This window comes from Trichomycterus rosablanca, chromosome 6 (assembly GCF_030014385.1).
Source record: "Trichomycterus rosablanca isolate fTriRos1 chromosome 6, fTriRos1.hap1, whole genome shotgun sequence".
In the NCBI taxonomy this organism is placed as follows: Eukaryota; Metazoa; Chordata; class Actinopteri; order Siluriformes; family Trichomycteridae; genus Trichomycterus; species Trichomycterus rosablanca.
This window is the reverse complement of record NC_085993.1, coordinates 13,181,698-13,200,594: the sequence shown is the minus strand read 5'-3', so window position 1 is coordinate 13,200,594 and position 18,897 is coordinate 13,181,698. Positions and strand designations below refer to the sequence as shown.

The window sequence follows — 18,897 nt, the reverse complement described above, 5'->3', positions numbered from 1 at the left end:
TGTTTCCTGCCTTCTGTCCAGTGAATTGTACCCACCATGATCCTAAATAGGACAAAGTGGTGGTAAAACAGTCTTTGGGAGTGATCTGGAGGAATAAAAGAACATTATTCATATTCACCTGATCTGAGATCTGTATTCAGACCTGTGCTGTTCTTTTGAAGTTAAAGTATGTACTGCTGCTAAATTCAAAAAGGAGAATGCACATCTTACACATTTACACGGGTCCTTTCTGTGTGGTAAAATTCTGCATGTTTTCCCCGTGTCCACGTGGGTTTCCTCCGGGTGCTCCGGTTTCCCCCCACAGTCCAAAGACATGCAAGTAAGGTGAATTGGAGACACTGAATTGTCCATGACTGTGTTCGATATAACCTTGTGAACTGATGAATCTTGTGTAATGAGTAGCTACCGTTCCTGTCATGAATGTAATCAAAGTGTAAAACATGATGTTAAAATCCTAATAAACAAACCTAATAAGTTGTAAACATTGTTTGCAGTAATGTCACATACAGATACTCAGTGCTGAGGCAGATGGTGGAACAGAGCATTGCCATAGAGGAGGACGATTCTGATGAGGTCTGAATTTTTCCTTTTTAATCTTTAATATTAAGAGAGACAACAGTTGTTCCATACTTATGAACCAAATGACTGCTTGATCTACACTATATGGACAAAAGAATTGGGACCTCCTTCTCCACAACATGAACTCAACCCCCCTCTGCACTGCCCCCCCATTGGCTGCACTCACCAAGTTGTTATTATTATATTACAATATTTTTGTAAGTAAAATACTAATAATTCCGGAGCCAGGAATTTGGACTTGAAGTGTATTGTAGATGATTGAGCGCAAGGCAGGCCGCATGATTAATTCATTCTGATCAGCTATCGGCATACAGCATTAATATATATATACTGTATATACATATATGAAATTTGTTGAGGGGGCCCAAATTTTTTTTTTTTGGACGAGCTTCTAGTTATGCCACTGCTGTGCACAAATCAAGGTGTATAAAGACATGAAAAAACCTTGTTTAAATAAAATTTAGTGGTCTGCACAGAGCCTGACCTCAGCCTCACTTGCTTTCTTGACCAACATCAGTGTCAAGGTATAAAAATGCTCTTTTGACCAAATGGGCACAAATTCCCACAGACATACTTCAAAGTCTTATGAAAAGCCTTTTTGAGATAGGGTTAGCGACATCCGACAAGCTCATGACCAGGTGTCCAAATACTTTGGCCACATAGTGTATGTTTTAATCTCACTATATTTTCTGTGGGGGTCAAAAGTTTTGAGTCCACTAGTGAAAATGCATCTATTTTGCATTTAATTACACATATGTTGACTGGAGGCACTATAAAATATTGACTGCATTTTTATGCATATTATGATTAGCATGTTTAGTCAGAGCTTGTAATGAACAATTTGGTACTTTCAAATCTACGTTCAGAATGCGGGACTAGTTATAGTGTTTATGCTCCTGTTCCAGGCATGTTTACTACATTTACTTGTTTTTAATAAATAATTAATAAATTTAAAGACTTATTGATTATTGATGAAGCTCAGTGATGGGTTTAGTATTATGATGGGATGCTATATGCTTGTCAAATTAACACTTAATCATTGACTAATGATGATCGGTTATGTGTTAAAAGAATTGGTTAAAATTTGCATCCCTTGTAGAAAAAGTAATTAATATGTGGTATAGTTGTGTCCATCTGTACATTTCACTGGGTTAAAATTCTCATTTTCTAATTATGTATGTTTTTCTTTTAGGATATGTTGGAGTGAGTCTTAGTATGACATCTCAATCGAGATTTCTTCCCTGATAACAGTTTGTCCTTTTCAGTCTGGTCTTCCTTCTATCCTTAGTATAAATGCAACAAGTGGGCTTAAAGGTCACATGGTGCTGGTAAACTTTTAACTGTGAATATTATAATGATTTATTAGGAATGGATGAACAAAAGTGCCTTCGGTACCCGAACAAAAGTATTGACTTTATACAGTCTAGCACAATAATGAAGTGCTTAGTGCATTCTGGAGGGTTTTTTATGATCTAGATTTAAATGTACCCTTTGTACATGTTTGATGATTGCTGTGTGTAGGGGGATAGTTGTGTGTGTGTGTAGTGTGATCAGTATAAAATGTATGGAATAATTTTATGCAAGATTTTTTTCTTCATTTGTTTGAAGTTTCTTGACTTTGGTTTAGATTTTGCTATTTGTTTTGTATTTTAAGCAGATCTGGGTATTACTATGCTACCTCTATTCACCTGTGTTCAAACAATAACTATTTCTTAATATTCAGAATCAGTTCAAATCATAATACTCTTAACCCTGCTTAATCTCGATGGCTAGTATTTATACTGATTGCACAGTGCTGGAAATAGAATATCATACTATGGAAAAACACACACAGTCATGTTACTCCTTTTAGATTAAGCTTGTGTACCAAAATTGCATCAAATGCTGGGTTTAACTCATTGAGAACATGTTTGTGTTGTGCATTTTTATTAGTTAAAAGAAAAACAAAACAAAACTGAAGATTGGTTAAGAATTATTGGCCATAATTATTTATTATTATTATTATTATTATTTTGGCTGCATAAGATTGTTGTTGTGTGTTGAATATTTCACTGTTTTTTTACAAAATTATTTGGGTTAGTACTGATGTGATAAATGTAAAAAATAATGGTCAATAGTCCCTCATATTTCAAATTTGTACTAAGGATTTGGCTGCATTGTTTTTCTTTATTACTGCTTACATTGCATAGCAGGTTTGGCTGTGTTGTGGACATGAGTAAATGTGTTAAATCTAGATTGAATTTGGATTCTTTATATTGTTAGATTAATAGAAATGCCACACCTAGGGCCGCTCAGGTGGCGCAGCGGTTAAAAACACACACTGGAACCAGAGCTGGGATCTCGAATACATTGTATCGAATCTCAGCTTTGCCTGCCGACTAAGGCTGAGCGGCCACATGAACAACGATTTGCCTGTTGTTCAGATATGGGCAGGACTAAGCCGGATGGGGTCTCTCTCCCATGACTGGTGCAATTACGACCTCTGCTGGCTGCACAGAGATGAGAAAAGAGTGCTCTCAGGGTGTGTCTCTCCGTACACAACGTTGAGCTGCACTGCACTCGTCAAAGTGTAGGTGATAAGATGCATACGGCATGCTGCCCACGTGTCGGAGGGGGCGTGGGTTAGCTTCGTTCTCCTCAATCAGAGCAGGGATCGGCATTGGTGGAGAGGAAGCATGACGCAATCGGGCAATTGGATGCGCTAAAAGGGAGAAAAAAAAAAAAGAAAAAAAAAAGAAAAAAAAAGGAAAAAAAAAGAAATGCAACACCTTTCAAATCTGTATTGTATTTTAGATTGCATTGATGTGCATTGCTGTTTTTTTTGTTTGTTTGTTTGTTTTGTTAGTTGTTTTTCTTTTGGGCAGAATTTTTTTTTTACAAATTTGTTAGCCAAGAATACATCTACAAACCTAATTTTTATCATTTGGCACAACTCACTGTTGCCTCTCAGCAAGAAGATCCTGGGTTCAATTCCCAGGTGGAGCAGTCTTGGTCCTTTTTTGTGTGGAGTTTGCAATAGTTTGCAATAGCTGTAGTTTCCTCGCACTGTCCAAAGACGTGCAAGTTATATGAACTGGAGACATAAAATTGGCCATGACTGTTAAAGACATGAAAGACTTGAACTGATGAATCTTGTGTAACCTGTAACTACCGTTCCTGTCATGAATGTAAACAAAGTGTAAAACATGACGTTAAAATCATAAGCAAACAATCTATTTAGCACAACTAAAACAAGAACATGCTGCTTAGGTCAGTAAAACCTGCACAAAATACAAATATTGTGTTACTTTAGAATGCTTAAGTGTACAAGGTGATTAAATGTGTACCTTTGGGTGAAAGCAAACAGCCTCAGTTCCTGCTTCATCCTGCTCAGCGTCGATGTAAATAACTGAAATTTTGTCTCTAAATAAAAGGCACATGCTTACATTTGGGTTTATTTTGTCAAAAGCATTTGTAAACACCAATTAAATACCCATTCTTGATTGGGTTTATTTCATCAAAGGTTTTTCATAAAGACCAACATGAATACCGTAAAGAACGATCTGTAACTGCCTGACACATGGCTGTGATTAAGTGCATGCTGTCAGGAATTGAGTTTTCTAGCTGTTTAAAATCATACTGTAATAAGATACTACCGCCACCATGTTTAAGAGAGTTCAGTATTGGGTTTTCACAACTCATCCTGTTCATAGTGTTAAGTCTATGTTAACAATTAATGTAGGCCGCTCAGGTGGCGCTGCGGTAAAACACGCTGTTCACCAGAGCTGAGATCTCGAATACATCGTATCGAATCTCGGCTCTGCCTTGCCGGCTGAGGCTGAGTGGCTACATGAACAACGATTGGCCTGTTGTTCAGATAAGGGGCGGGACTAAAGCCGGATGGGGACTCTCTATCAGACTAGTGCGATTACGACCTCTGCTGGCTGGTTGGTGGCACTCGTCAAGTGTAGGTGATAAGATGTTCGATTGCTGTGCACGTTTCGGAGGGGGCGTGGAGCAGCCTCGTCCTCCCCAATCAGGAGCAAGGACCAGCATTAGTGAGAGGATGATTGACAGGTAGAAATTGGATGCGCTAAAGTGGGAGAAAAAGGGGGTAAAATTAAAAAATAAATAAATAAATAAAAACAATTAATGTCTCACCACTCTTCCAGAAAGTCCAACATTAAAACACTCACGTGAGTGACTCAAGCTCTGTTCTTGATTGACTGATTCATGGTTGCATAATGCTGCTTTATTATAAATGTATATGTGAAATCTTGAAATTGAAATCGCACTTCTTTAAATTTGTGATAAAAAAATTTTTTTTATTTATTTTGTTTTTTGCTTAAGCATCATGTATTACTGAAATCCTGTATTACCTGAAATTTATGTGAACAGCTGCTGAAAGTTGCAACCCATTAAAGTGATTAAAAGTTCTTAAACTTTATTAAAGCCTGTCTCATCTTTTTTATTACATAAGGGTTTTTTTTGTTTGTTTGTTTTAATACATTTTCTTCCTTTTTCTCCTGATTTTTTTTAGCGTGTCCAATTTGTACCCAATTGCGTTATGCTTCCTCTCTACTGGTGCTGACCTCCGCCCCGATTGTGGAGAACGAACTGACACACGCACCTTCCGACATGTGAGCAGTAGCCAGCTGCATATTTTTTTACCTGCACAAGGCGAGTTCATATGCGAATCAGCCTTGTGCATGGAGAGCCACACCCTGATCACATTATTCCGCTACTCTGTGCAGACACCATCAATCAGCCAGCAGGGGTCGTAATTGCACCAGTTATGAGGTCCCTATCCGGCTCCCTCCCCTGTGTAAACAACAGCCAAACGTTGTTCATGTAGGCGTCCAGCCCAGCCGGATGGCAGAGCCGAGATTCGATACGATGTATTAGAAATCCCAGCTCTGGTGTGCTAGCTCATTTAACTGCTGTGCCACCTGAGTGGCCGCTAAGGGGAGAAGAAGGGGGGGGTTGTTTTTTAACAGCTTCACATCATAGGCGGCTACATGTTTGCATAAATGTGTAATGAGCGAGAGTAACAGGTTTGACTTTAGGGTGTGTACGCTTTGGAGGGTAAGCATAGTGGATGTCAAACCAAAGTGTAGGCTTAGTATTAGAATGATGACAGTCTGAAGAACAGCAAGATGAGGCTGCAAAGTAAGAAATTATGTTGTTTACATTTATGTGTGTGTGTGAGTGCGTAACTATATATATATATATATATATGTGTGTGTGTGTATTTATGTACAAGTGCTTGTGTATTTGACATTTCTGTTGTATTTTTTAGAGACGGTCTTCACTGTTGCATCAGCATTCAGCATTGTCTTAATATGGCAGTTCTTTGTCAACCAGACATTTCCTCAGGAGGAAATGAAATGTCAGTATTACATGTGCAGTGTTCACACTACAGGTTGTTTATTGTTTATAACTGTACAGTGGTTAGAATTACTACTATATAAAGCATGTTTTTGAATTTAGGTGTACAAGACATTGACGTTCCTGCTCCAGACTGTTCTTCTCCAGGTGAGCTTCATCTTCTTCATAAAACTATTATGGACAGTGTTTTTTATATTAAAGCATGTCAATCTAGCCACATATGTTACAACTAAACACTGTAGGAACCATATAGTGTACAGGTAGTGCAGGGTACAATCCAGGCTGTATCTCAAACCACATATATTATACATATGGCCAAATGTATGTGCACACAATTAGTGAGTGCATGTGTTTTATCGTCTAAAATAAATCATACGCTTTAGAAATTGTGACAACAGTTTGATAAAGACTCTGTATATGCATGAACAAAGTGAGGTTCATAATAATGTGGTTTGTCAAATTTTGTATGGAAGAACTCCAGGGATCTGCACAGTGCCCTGGCCATAACCCTAGTGAATACCTTTCGGGATTAATTGAATCACAGATGCCAGACCTTCTCATCCAACGTCATTGCTTGACCTCACAAATGTGTTTCAACTAAATGGGCACAGTTACAACAGGCATTACAAAAACTTGTCAAAATTGTTTATATAGAACTGAAGAATTTCCGCTATATATATTTCAGCAGGTAGAGTAGGTGCCATACAACAACATGTGTCCTGGGGTGTGATTGCTGCCTTTAGGCTCTGTCTTTTAAGAGATTGGCATGCTATTTATGTCCCTGCTAGGTTTCATCGCAGCACAGCAGTTCCGTTCTACTTCTGAAAAATGCATTTAAACCTGATTAATCTTTTTATTGTCAGCTTTTAGACCCTCCACTTATAAATCTGAGGACAAAAAATAAAATAATGCCAAAAATTTTTTAAATCAGGGTTATAATGAACCTACCTACCTTAAAAGGGATGCAGGTGTATTTAGCTTCCAAGCATAGTAAGTAGGATGGTTAGAGAGACAAAAATTTTGGTCACAGTTAGAAATGTGCAGAAAATTGTTCAATTTTTGGTTCACCAAGTGTTTAGACGTTAAGTCTTTTATCATGCCAACAAGGTATTTAAAGGTGCACTATAAGAAAGTCGAATCTGTCTTTATTTTGGTGGTGGGTCAGTGTATTAGAATGCTGTGCCACCCAAATGTAGTATACAGAAAGTTAAGACTAAAAAGGGTTAAGTCACTAAGGGTGGTGATATCTGCATATTTATTGACAGAGCTGTGTTGACTTATCAGTCCATAAGTGAAATAAGCAAATAGAACAAAGCTCTGATGTATTCCTATGCTTGAAAGCTTGTGTACTTAACCTTTATAAGTGTTTCATAGCTTAAGAGTCCCGTAACCAGTTGCACAGATCTAAATTCAGCCCTATGTATTGGGTTTGATGAACACCACTGTGTATAATAGAGTATAAAAGATGTTAGGTTAGTTTACATATCTGTATTAAACATTTAATTCTGACTAACTGTCTTCAGCTTTGTTTGAGTTTCGTTCAGGTTGCTGTCCTCGGCAAGAGTGCCCAGCAAACCACTTCCCAGTTTTTGTACGCAGTGGAGCAGCCAATATGGTGGGGCCAAAGATCTGCTTTAACAACCAGATGTATGTAGTGGAACAGTTAATTCATTTATAACATATTTGTACTATAAATTGTTTGCTAAGAATCTACACCAATCAGCCATAACATTAAAACCACCTCCTTGTTTCTACATTACCATTTTATTAGCTTCACTTACCATATAGAAGCACTTTGTAGTTCTACAATTACTGACTGTAGTCCATCAATTTCTCTGCATGCTTTGTTAGCCCCCTTTCATGCTGTTCGTCAATGGTCAGGACCCCTACAGAACCACCACAGAGTAGGTATTATTTGGGTGGTGGATCATTCTCAGCACTGCAGTGACACTGACATGGTGGTGGTGTGTTAGTGTGTGTGTTGTGCTGGTATGAGTGGATAAGACACAGCAGTGCTGATGGAGTTTTTAAACACCTCGCTGTCACTGCTGGGCTGAGAATAGTCCACCAACCATAAACGTCCAGCCAACAGCGCCCCGTGGGCAGTGTCCTGTGACCACTGATGAAGGTCTAGAAGATGACCAACTCAAACAGCAGCAATAGATGAGCGATCGTCTCTGACTTTACATCTACAAGGTGGACCAACTAGGTAGGTGTGTCTAACAGAGTGGACAGTGAGTGGATACGGTATTTCAAAGCTCCACTTATACCAGCACAACACACACTAACACACCACCACCATGTCAGTGTCACTGCAGTGCTGAGAATGATCCACCACCTAAATAATACCTGCTCTGTGGTGGTCCTGTAGGGGTCCTGACCATTGAAGAACAGGGTGAAAGCAGGCTAAAACAGTATATAAAGAAATAGATGGACTGCAGTGAGTAATTGTAGAACTACAAAGTGCTTCTATATGGTAAGTGGAGCTGATAACATGGACAGTGTGTGTACGAACAAGGAGGTGGTTTTAATGTTATGGCTGATCAGTGTATGTATTTCTGATATCTGTTTATTTTTTCAGTGCTATGTCAGTAGGAAAGGATAATGTTGGAATAGGTCTGAACATTGTATTGGTAAATGGTGAGTTTATTTCATGACATGCTTGAATATACAACATAGCCAAAAATATCTAAAAACCTTTTTTAGTGCCAACATATGCACTGAATCAAGTTTACAGCTTTGCATCTCCATTAATGAACATTTAAACTGAAAAGGTTATAATTAATATAACATCGTGTCTTTATAACTTATAATTGTCTTTCAGCATGGCATTGTTTAAAGATGCCACAGCTGTATAATAAGATTTTGTTTAATAAAAAAAACTCCCCTGATTTAGTAATAACAACAAGAGTTTAGCTGTCGTTGTTGACTGCAAAAGCCTGTTCACATGGCCTGTCCTTGATTGTAATACCTACTGCTGAGTTTTATGCACGTTGCCAATTATCAGTAGAGAAATATTATTCTGGAGTTGTTTTTATGGATTAAACTAGGACCCTTGCTGTTCCAGTGAAGAGAAATAGAGGCTCTTACAGACCCAACTTGATTTTAATGTGCATGGATTTGTAGTGTTTAGGTGTCCACATTTTTTGCAATGTAGTGTATACTTTACTGTATGTTTTATATGGATACTGGGTAGATGCTGCTGATCATATTAAATGAAGTTGTTGTATAAGGGTTCTTTAAAAAGTTTTCGCACTTTTTAAAACTCTATTTATTAAGAATTTCGAAAACATATCATTTTTCACTGCCGCTCAGGTGGCGCAGCAGTAAAAAACACATGCTGAACACCAGAGCTGGGATCTCGAATTCATCGTATCGAATCTCAGCTCTGCCTGCCGGCTGGGCTAAGCAGCCACTGTTGTTCAGATAGAAGTGGGATATTAAAAGCCGGATAGGGTCTCTCTCATAACTAATGCAATTACGACCTCTGCTGGCTGATTGATGGCGCTTGCACAGAGACGGGAAAAGAGTGCTGTCAGGGTGTGTCTCTCCGTACACAGTGCTGATCCGCATTGCACTCGTCAAAGTGTAGGTGACAAAATGCATACGGCTGCTGCCCACATGTCGGAGGGGGGCATGGGTTAGCTTCGTTCTCCTCAATCAGAACGGGGATCAGCATTGGTGGAGAGGAAGCATGACGCAATCGGGCAATTGGACACGCTAAAAAAGGGAGAAAAGAGGAGAAAACGCATGAACAAAAAAAAAATCACTTTTTGGTGCATTTTTCCCAGCATCGTAACTTTTTAATGGCATCAGCAAAAAAATTTTTTGGTTGAGCACGTAGCCACTGATTCACCGCTGCCTCCACATGATCATCACATGAAAATCTTTTTCCCCTTAAAGCTTCTTTGAGCGTCCAAAACGGTGGAAATCAGATGGTGCTAAATCCAAACTATAAGCGTCTCTCAGTCTCTCAGACACGACAAATTACTACTCCAACGGAAATATAAAAGTGCAGAAACTTTTTGAAGATCCCTCGTAGTAAATGTACTAAGAGGTTGGGGTGTTTTTATTTGTTTAGGTGAAACTGGTGAAATATCGAAGAGTAAAAACTTTAACAACAATACTGCAGGTAAGTTTGCCGAGTGTCACCGTAATTTCATTTTATTTTCCTAAGCAAAATATTTAAATGAACAAATTAGTTACTAATCTATCAATAATTTTGACCCTCTATTTATGTCTATTGATATAATCAGTATTTTTTTTTTAAAGAATTTTTCCCACTTTTTCCCCCCATTTTTCTCCCCTAATCTAGTCGTGTCCAATTACCCTGATTGCGTCCTCTATACTGATTCGACCCTTCACCGCTGACTGAGGACGCCTCTCAACTGACATACGCCCCCTCCGGCACGTACAGTCAGTACAGACTGCATTTTTCACCTGCACGAGTCGAGTTCATACACCGACGGGCACTGTGTACGGAGGGCCACACCCCATCAGCATTATTCCTCAGCCCTGTCCAGGCGCCATCACAGCCAGCAGGGGCCGCAGTTGCACCAGTAATGAGGACCTATGATTCGGCTTTTTACCCCTAACCCTATAAACAACAGCCAGTCGTTGTTCATGCAGCCCAACCCAGTCGGAAGGCAGAGCTGAGATTCGATACGATGTATTCGAAACCCCGACTCTGGTGTGCTAGCGTACTTTACCGCTGCGCCACCTGACCGGCAAAATATCAGTATTATTTCCCTGTTGCTTCTAGATGATGGAAAGTAGAATTACATGTGATGACATGGCCCAGGTGCACATTTATATAGATACAGGCCTCTTGGGGGATCAGTCTGCCATGAATTGCAATAAAGTAACCTGCATGTATTTAACCTATCAGTTAGACTGTTTATCTGGAGTCATTAAGGCTCAAAGGGCCAGCTCTGCGGTGAGCTGTGGCACATAATGGACACACGTTTATGAAATTTCTTATGATATTAAAAAAGCTTTACATCATTCCAGGGTTGTAGTCAAGACCAGACAGTGTTGTATCAATTCAAGACCAAGACGTTTATAAGCAATATCACAATGTAGTTACATTCATTATTGAAGCATATCAGTATTTAATGCAGTTCCCCTCTGGAGGATCAAACTTTACAGGTGTTTAATGTAGGTTTTCAGCCTTGCTAAAGATAGACTCCAGATGGTAAATTTTCTAAATTACCTGCATACGTGTGTTAAGAAACATTCCGTTAAGCACACCACTAGCACACCAGCCCCGAGATTCTGAACTCCTCGGTTCAAAACTTGGCGTTGCCACCAGTCGGCTGGGCGCCATCTAGCTGACATAATTGGCAGTGCCTGCAGCAGACATGTTTCTGCTAGGGCGGGATGACCGGACTATGTGGGTGGGATGACCGGACTATGTGGGTGGGGTCTTCAAACGCTGTGTAAGGACCCTGATTGGCAGATAGAGGCGCCTGTGCAGACTGCATAGGTGAAAAAGGGTTCCGCAAAAGGGCTGTGCACGGGTCAGAGGAGGCGTGAGCAGCAATATATGCTCCTCAACTGCAATCAGGGATCCACATTTTAGATGTAGATGTAAAGTCAATGACAATCACTCATCTATTGCTGCTGTTTGAGTCGGTCATCTTCTAGACCTTCATCAGTGATCACAGGACGCTGCCCACAGGGCACTGCTGGCTGGATATATTTGGTTGGTATGGTTGACTCATACCAGCACAACACACACTAACACACCACCACCATGTCAGTGTCACTGCATTGCTGCGAATGATTCACCACCTAAATAATACCTGCTCTGTAGTGGTCCTGTGGGGGTCCTGACCATTGAAGAACAGGGTGAAAGCAGGCTAAAAAAAAAAGCATGCAGAGAAACAGATGGACTACAGTCAGTAATTGTAGAACTACAAAGTGCTTTTATATGGTAAGTGGATCTGATAAAACAGACAGTGAGTGTAGAAACAAGGAGGTGGTTTTAATGTTATGGCAGAAAATGTAAACTATCTTACAGAAAATGTGAAATATGGTTCCACAGTACATCAGTGTTTTTTTTTTATTATTTCTGTTGCAGAATTACTTGACTTTTTAAAGACAGTAGTAAAAGGAGATTTGGTTTTACTGGCCTCATATGAAGATCCGGCAGCAGAGTAAGTAAAGTGGAACGGACATTTTTCACCCCGCCACTGCATGAGACATCAGGTGTAAGATTGATGTAAGAATCATTTGAATAAGATTGGCTTTGAGCTTATGTTGTCTCACTCTGTGTGCTGCAGGTTGACTGATGAGATCAGAGAGATCTTTGCAGAGTTGGGGAGTTCTGTGATCCACTCGGTAAAGTACAGGGATAGCTGGGTGTTTGCAGGAGCAACTGGACTGGAAAAGGAATGTCTGTTTGAGAAGGTGTGACAGATGAAATGTTTAACTTACAACTTACCTACAGTAGTGTTGTTTGCAGGGCTAGGCATGATTGGCATTAAATATTTGAGATAATAATACATTATATGGATAAAAGTAGGTGGACACCCAACGGAATTATTAAATGTAGGTGTTAAGTCACATTTAGAGCAAACAGGTGTATGTAATTAACTTTTGTTGCTCCAGCCGTTAATGTTGCACTAAGGTGGCATCATAGAACCCTGATGTGGTGAAAAGGAATGGCAACATTACAAAGTGGTAAATGCTTTACTGTCCCAGCTTTTTTGGGATGTTTATTAATAAATGAAATGAAGTTGAGCAGATAAAACATGAAATATCTCAGATTCATCCTGTCTGCAATGTAATAGAAGTCAGAGTAAATGTAAGAAACTCTTTCCATGCTGTCCCAACTTTTTATGATTTCGATGTACATCGAACCCTGTTTATCTGATGATTATGAAAGTCCAATCAATACACATTCTAGGAGTATTCGTGTAGTGTCTAGATTGTGTCATTAATCAATAATAATGTAAGAAGACCAATCTGAGCTGGCATCTCTGACTTTAAATCAGTCTTTTAAGCTGCCCAGGGTAAGTTGCAGCTTTAGGTTTAAATACTGGAGTCTATATCCTGGATCAATTCGGAACCTATCTGGAGGTGGGAGTTATTACTGCAGGATTGTTTTCTGCTGACACTGTGCTTCCAAACCACTTTTTTCTCACATTGTAGATATTTCTAATTTCCCACTACAGTTCCTTTGCTGCTTGCCCCACCCTTATACTGGCAGAGAAGAGTTGCATACAAAACCAACTCCCACCCCCAACTCCACACAGATATATGTGCATTCGCTGGCTGATTTCTTTACACCAGCCAGCAGTGAATTCTCATAAAGTGGCCAGTCTCCAGTATGGAGAGTCATCATATGCCCTATGTGTGGCCTTACTATTTGAGTCACTAAAGCACAGTGGTCTATTACGCTGGCCCACCACTGCTGAGATCCGGGTTTGAACTGGCTGGACACCAACACAGACAATGATTGGCTAGTCCAACAGAAGGTGGGTTGTGGTGATTCTTCATAACTGCAGTTGTGACTGCTGCTGGCTGATCAATTGCCTCTACTTTTCCGCTCTAATTTCCGCCTCTACTGCTGCAGACCTTTCACTCCTAACTGAGGAGGGTTGTGACTATCACACCTCCCCCCCCTCCGACATGTGTGCAGTAACTGACCAATTCTGTTCAACTGCACGAGGTGGATTTACAGTATATGGCCATTCGTATTGCGTAATGAAAGTCACGCACTGTTGTCCATTATCCCCTATCTCTGTGCTAGTGAAAAGAAGCGAGTGCCGTGTCAGAGTGCCATGTGTTAGTTACGGCCCTTTTCGGTCAGTAGTGCAGCAGTAGAGGCAGTAATACAAATCAGGTAATTAGATGCAACTAGATTTGGAAGACAATTGGGGTAAAATGCTTGTTTAGAAAGATTGACTAAATGTAAATTATATTCAGTATACTTTATGTGATATAGTCACTGATCTGAGCATCCGGTTCCCCGTCATTGCAGAACTGTAAAACTTGAAACGGAAAGTCACACAACACATCACATGACAAAAAATGACACAATGTCCTCTTCCAGATGCTGATCATATTCACTCACATCACTGCCAACACCCAGTATTAGACACTATTATCCAAAGTGATTTACTGTTGAGAGAGGATACAGTTCAACCTATTGGGGCAACAGTGGCAGCTTGGCAGTGATGTGGTTTAAAGACTTAACAGTAATCCTGTACTTAAGTTTCTAAGCCATCCCATCCTTAATGTGAAGTGTTTATTATTTTTTTATAATAAATGACCGTAATTGAAATACTTCAATTTAAAATATTCATATCAGTACTAATACTGTAAATAATCTTGTATACTTAACATATATTCCAAATACTGTTACTTTTAAACCTTGGTTTTGCAATAATAATAGGTAGGGCCCGACAAAATTCAAGAATAAAGAATTGGTTGGGAGTTTTCCAAACTGTTTTTAGCTGCTTCAGACTTCGACATTTTGGAGATTTTGACTTTTTTTGCTAACATAATTGCGATAGGATTGCTAGGACCGCCTTATAGTCCAAATTACCCAGTTAACGTGAGGCACTTGAATCCTATGCGGATTTTCTAAATGTTTGTTTGTTTGTTTATTAGGATTTTAACATCATGTTTTGCACTTTGGTTACATTCATGACAGGAACGGTAGTTACTTATTACACAAGGTTCATCAGTTCACAAGTTTATATCAAACACAAGTCTTGGACAATTTAGTGTCTCGAATTCACCTCACTTGCATGTCTTTGGACTGTGGGAGGAAACCGGAGCTCCCGGAGGAAACCCACGTGGACACGGGGAGAACATGCAAACTCCACACAGAAAGGACCCGGACCGCCCCACCTGGGGATCGAACCCAGGACAGTGCTACCCACTTAGCCACCATGCCACCCCAAAATTATACATGTTACAATGCTAAACACAAACCTTAAACCTTAATTTCACGGTGCTTGGTGCAATTTTCACAGCCGTGAATTAGGTAGGGCCTTAATGATAGCAGTTGTAGCCTAGTGGTTAAGGTACTGTATTGGACTAGTTATCAGAAGGTCGCTGGTTCAAGCCTTACCTTTGCCAGGTTGCTGCTGTTGGTCTTTCAAGCAAGACCCCCAACTCTTAATTGCTCATACTGTATACTGTCACGCTACTGTAAGTCGCTTTGGATTAAGGCGTCTGCTAAATGTCGAAATGAGTTTGCCGGCAACTTGTGCAAAATGTTTTCTCTGACCCGGTAAGAAACAGGATTTGAATGAAATCAACATGATATGCAATATGCAAGCTGTTAACAAGCCTGTATACACGGCCTCAATGTGTTGCCTGGGTAGGAGTTTTATTTGCAACATGCTGCTTATATCAATTAATGAAACAGCATGGAACAGTTATAATTTACAGATTAAAACATTATGATACTTTTAATGTTCTTTCTTAAGGTTTGTAACAAATGCTTCACAGATGGAAAATAATATGTGCTATAAAGTTTCTCAAAAAGTCTAAAGTATTGTTTTTAATGTGCAGCTCATTGTGAACGATCAGGAGAAAAATGTGTATGGAGACTGGCCAGAGATGGTGGAGCTGAGTGGCTGCATTCCCAGAAAGATCTGATCGTGAGCCTGCTGTACCAGCCAACCGGAGATCATTAAAGCACATCTCCTTGTAAATGTGGAACTGTAATCATCTGACATTTTGAACTGTTGCAGAATGTTCACATATGGACGTCTGAATGTGTTAGTCAGACATTGCCTGTAATTTGCCCATCTTCTGCAAACAGCTTGCAAAGAACTGTTACAACTTGAATATGTCACATTTGAGTTCACGTCTGCATATCTCAACTTGTAGCAAGTTTCACAGTACTTCTGGGGCAAAGTTATAAAATCCAATAACCAGTTTGGGCTGCTTTGCTACCTCTTGGAAGAGTGAACAATGAATTCAAATCTGTATTGAGCAATTTACAGAGTCTAAATTCAGTGCTTAACTCAGTTGTTTGTTATGTTGTGGCAGAACCTAAAGAGGGCTTATCATTCTAAGATGGTCTATGATCCAAATCTGAAACAGTTACACCAAATATAAAATACAAATGTGTATATACCTTTTACAGAACTGACTGTGAATTGTTAATCATTATGTCAATTAATTAAATAAACAATTTGTACAAGTTTGTCTCACAGTTTGAACCAAATATGTTTGTCTTTTATTACAACTCTGATGAAAATCAGACCTCTACTTCACCCTTAATGAATACACAATTCGTACTACATTTAAAAGGTTCACAAACTTTTTCCAGCAACTACTTCAGTTTTTATTATTTTACCAATCAACTAGCAAAACTCTTGCTCTATTCACCTCTTCCAGGACCGGTGGTAGCCTAGTGGGTAGAGCTTTGGGCTGTCAATCAAAAGGATAAGAGTTTAAATCCTGGCTCTGCCATGCTGCCACTGTTGGGCCCTTGAGCAAGGCCCTTAACCCTCTCTGCTTCAGAGGTGCCATACAATGGCTGACCCTGCACTCTGACCCCAAACAAGTTGGGATATGTGAAGAATTTTGTTATACTGTACATGTAAATACACTGATCAGCCATAACATTAAAACCACCTCCTTGTTTTTACACTCACTGTCCATTTTATCAGCTCCACTTACCATATAGAAGCACTTTGTAGTTCTACAATTACTGACTGTAGTCCATCTATTTCTCTGCATGCTTTGTTAGCCCCATTTCATGCTGTTCTTCAATGGTCAGGACCCCCACAGGGCCACTACAGAGCAGGTATTATTTAAGTAGTGTATCATTCTCAGCACTGCAGTGACACTAACATGGTGGTGGTGTGTTAGTGTGTGTTGTGCTGGTATGAGTGGATAAGACAGCAATGCTGATGGAGTTTTAAAACACCTCACTGTCCCTGCTGGACTGAGAATAGTCCACCAACCAAAAATATATCCAGCCAACAGCGCCCCATGGGCAGCGTCCTGTGACCACTGATGAAGGTCTAGAAAATGACCAACTCAAACAGCAGCAAGAGATGAGCGATCGTCTCTGACTTTACATCTACAAGGTGGACCAACTAGGACAATGAGTGGACACAGTCTTTAAAAACTCCAGCAGCACTGATGTGTCTGATCCACTCATACCAGCATAACACACACTAACACACCACCACCATGTCAGTGTCACTGCAGTGCTGAGAGTGATCCAACACCCAAATACTACCTGCTCTGTGGTGGTCCTGTGGGGGTCCTGATCATTGAAGAACAGGGTGAAAACAGGTAAAAAAAAAAAAAAAGTATGCAGAGAAACAGATGGACTACAGTCAGTAATTGTAGAACTACAAAGTGCTTCTATATGGTAAGTGAAGCCGATAAAATGGACAGTGAGTGTAGAAAAAAGGAGGTGGTTTTAATGTTATGGCTGATCAGTGTATGTATATATGACAAATAAAGGCATTCTCTTTCCTTCCCTTCCTTTCTCACTGGCTTGAAAGCAAATTCATGACTCAATATGAGTTTGGGGTTTTTTTCTAAAAAGAGGGATAAGTGATAGGTACCGTTTTTATTTCCATTACTGTGACTGAACAAGGGAAACTTAAAACCCCTACAGCCACCCTAGAGGCAACACAGCTATGGGCAACATAATGATCACCCAGAAAAAGAAAGTAAGACATTCCATATGTTTTACTGGGAAGTAATTGCTGTGGTTTTCAATCCAAACCCTAAATTTTAGAAGCTTAACAAGTATTCTGAATAATTTAGGTCATTACTATTGACAGAGTATTCATCAGTAATAAATCTTTAAACTCATATACAAGGACACCGGGGTGTACTATGTTGCTATAGTAACCATTGTTTGATTTTGGCCAGGCATAAAAAATCTCTGAGAGATTGATATCACCTCTGCAGAAGATATTCAGTCTATATAAAAACTGTGATTCATATTTCTCCTATATTAGTGCTCTACTCTCACCATCATCATCTGTAGCCTTCTGTGCTGTCATATGATTTACAAGACTTTTCATAACCTGCTCTGCAACAACAGCCTTTAGAAAGCAAACATGCTTTGGAAAGAAAACAGAGAGACTGTTTGCCTGGGTCAGTAATGAGGTGGCATGATGTCAAATGGGTGCAGAAGTGTTGCAGGCTGATACGAATAACCCAGCTTGGTTTACACTCACTCACTCACTCACTCACTCACTCACTCACAATAACACCCTTATGCCACAGCAAATTACACACTACACCGATCAGCCATAACATTAAAACCACCTCCTTGTTTCTACACTCACTGTCCATTTTATCAGCTCCACTTACTATATAAAAGCACTTTGTAGTTTTACAATTACTGACTGTAGTCCATCTGTTTCTCTGCATGCTTTGTTAGCCCCCTTTCATGCCATTCTTCAATGGTCAGGACTCTCACAGGACCACTACAGGTATTATTTGGTGGGTGGACTGTTCTCAGCACTGCAGTGACACTGCCATGGTGGTGGTGTGTTAGTGTGTGTTGTGCTGGTATGAGTGGATAAGACACAGCAGCACTGATGGAGTTTTTAAACACCTCACTGTCACTGCTGGACTGAGAACAGTCCACCAACCAAAAACATCCAGCCAACAGCTCCCCGTGGGCAGTGTCCTGTGACCACTGATGAAGGTCTAGAAGATGGCCAACTCAAACAGCAGCAATAGATGAGCGACCGTCTCTGACTTTACATCTACAAGGTGAACCAACTAGGTAGGAGTGTCTAATAGAGTGGACAGTGAGTGGACACGGTATTTAAAAAACTCCAGCAGCGCTGCTGTGTCATACCAGCACAACACACACTAACACACCACCACTATGTTATTGTCAGTGCTGAGAATGATCCACCACCTAAATAATACCTGCTCTGTGGTGGTCCTGTGGGGGTCCTGACCATTGAAGAACAGGGTGAAAGCATGCTAAAAAAAGTA

The 18,897-nt window shown here is 40.0% G+C and overlaps 1 protein-coding gene across 3 annotated transcripts; it reads left to right on the top strand.

Moving 5' to 3' along the window:
- Positions 1-5,035: 5,035 nt before the first annotated feature.
- On the top strand, positions 5,036-16,079 carry si:dkeyp-67f1.2 (uncharacterized protein LOC556106 homolog). Of its 3 annotated transcripts, XM_062997438.1 has the most exons (9): positions 5,036-5,198; positions 5,858-5,947; positions 6,049-6,093; positions 7,470-7,593; positions 8,528-8,586; positions 10,028-10,078; positions 12,029-12,104; positions 12,231-12,357; positions 15,478-16,079. In XM_062997438.1, exons 2-9 carry the CDS (start codon positions 5,941-5,943, stop codon positions 15,562-15,564), a joined length of 576 nt encoding a protein of 191 aa, XP_062853508.1. In that variant the 5' UTR covers positions 5,036-5,198; positions 5,858-5,940; the 3' UTR covers positions 15,565-16,079. The 3 variants fall into 3 exon arrangements, with proteins under 3 accessions (XP_062853508.1, XP_062853509.1, XP_062853507.1); XM_062997439.1 differs by lacking the exon at positions 5,036-5,198 and having other exon boundaries at positions 5,483-5,947; positions 7,491-7,593; XM_062997437.1 differs by lacking the exon at positions 5,036-5,198 and having other exon boundaries at positions 5,483-5,947.
- The last annotated feature ends 2,818 nt before the right edge of the window (positions 16,080-18,897 follow it).

Excerpts from the sequence above, each read along its gene's own strand:
- si:dkeyp-67f1.2 (XM_062997438.1), top strand. Across the intron at positions 7,594-8,527 it reads ATCTGCTTTAACAACCAGAT|TGCTATGTCAGTAGGAAAGG; the intron begins GTATGTAGTGGA and ends TTATTTTTTCAG. Across the intron at positions 8,587-10,027 it reads GAACATTGTATTGGTAAATG|GTGAAACTGGTGAAATATCG; the intron begins GTGAGTTTATTT and ends TTATTTGTTTAG.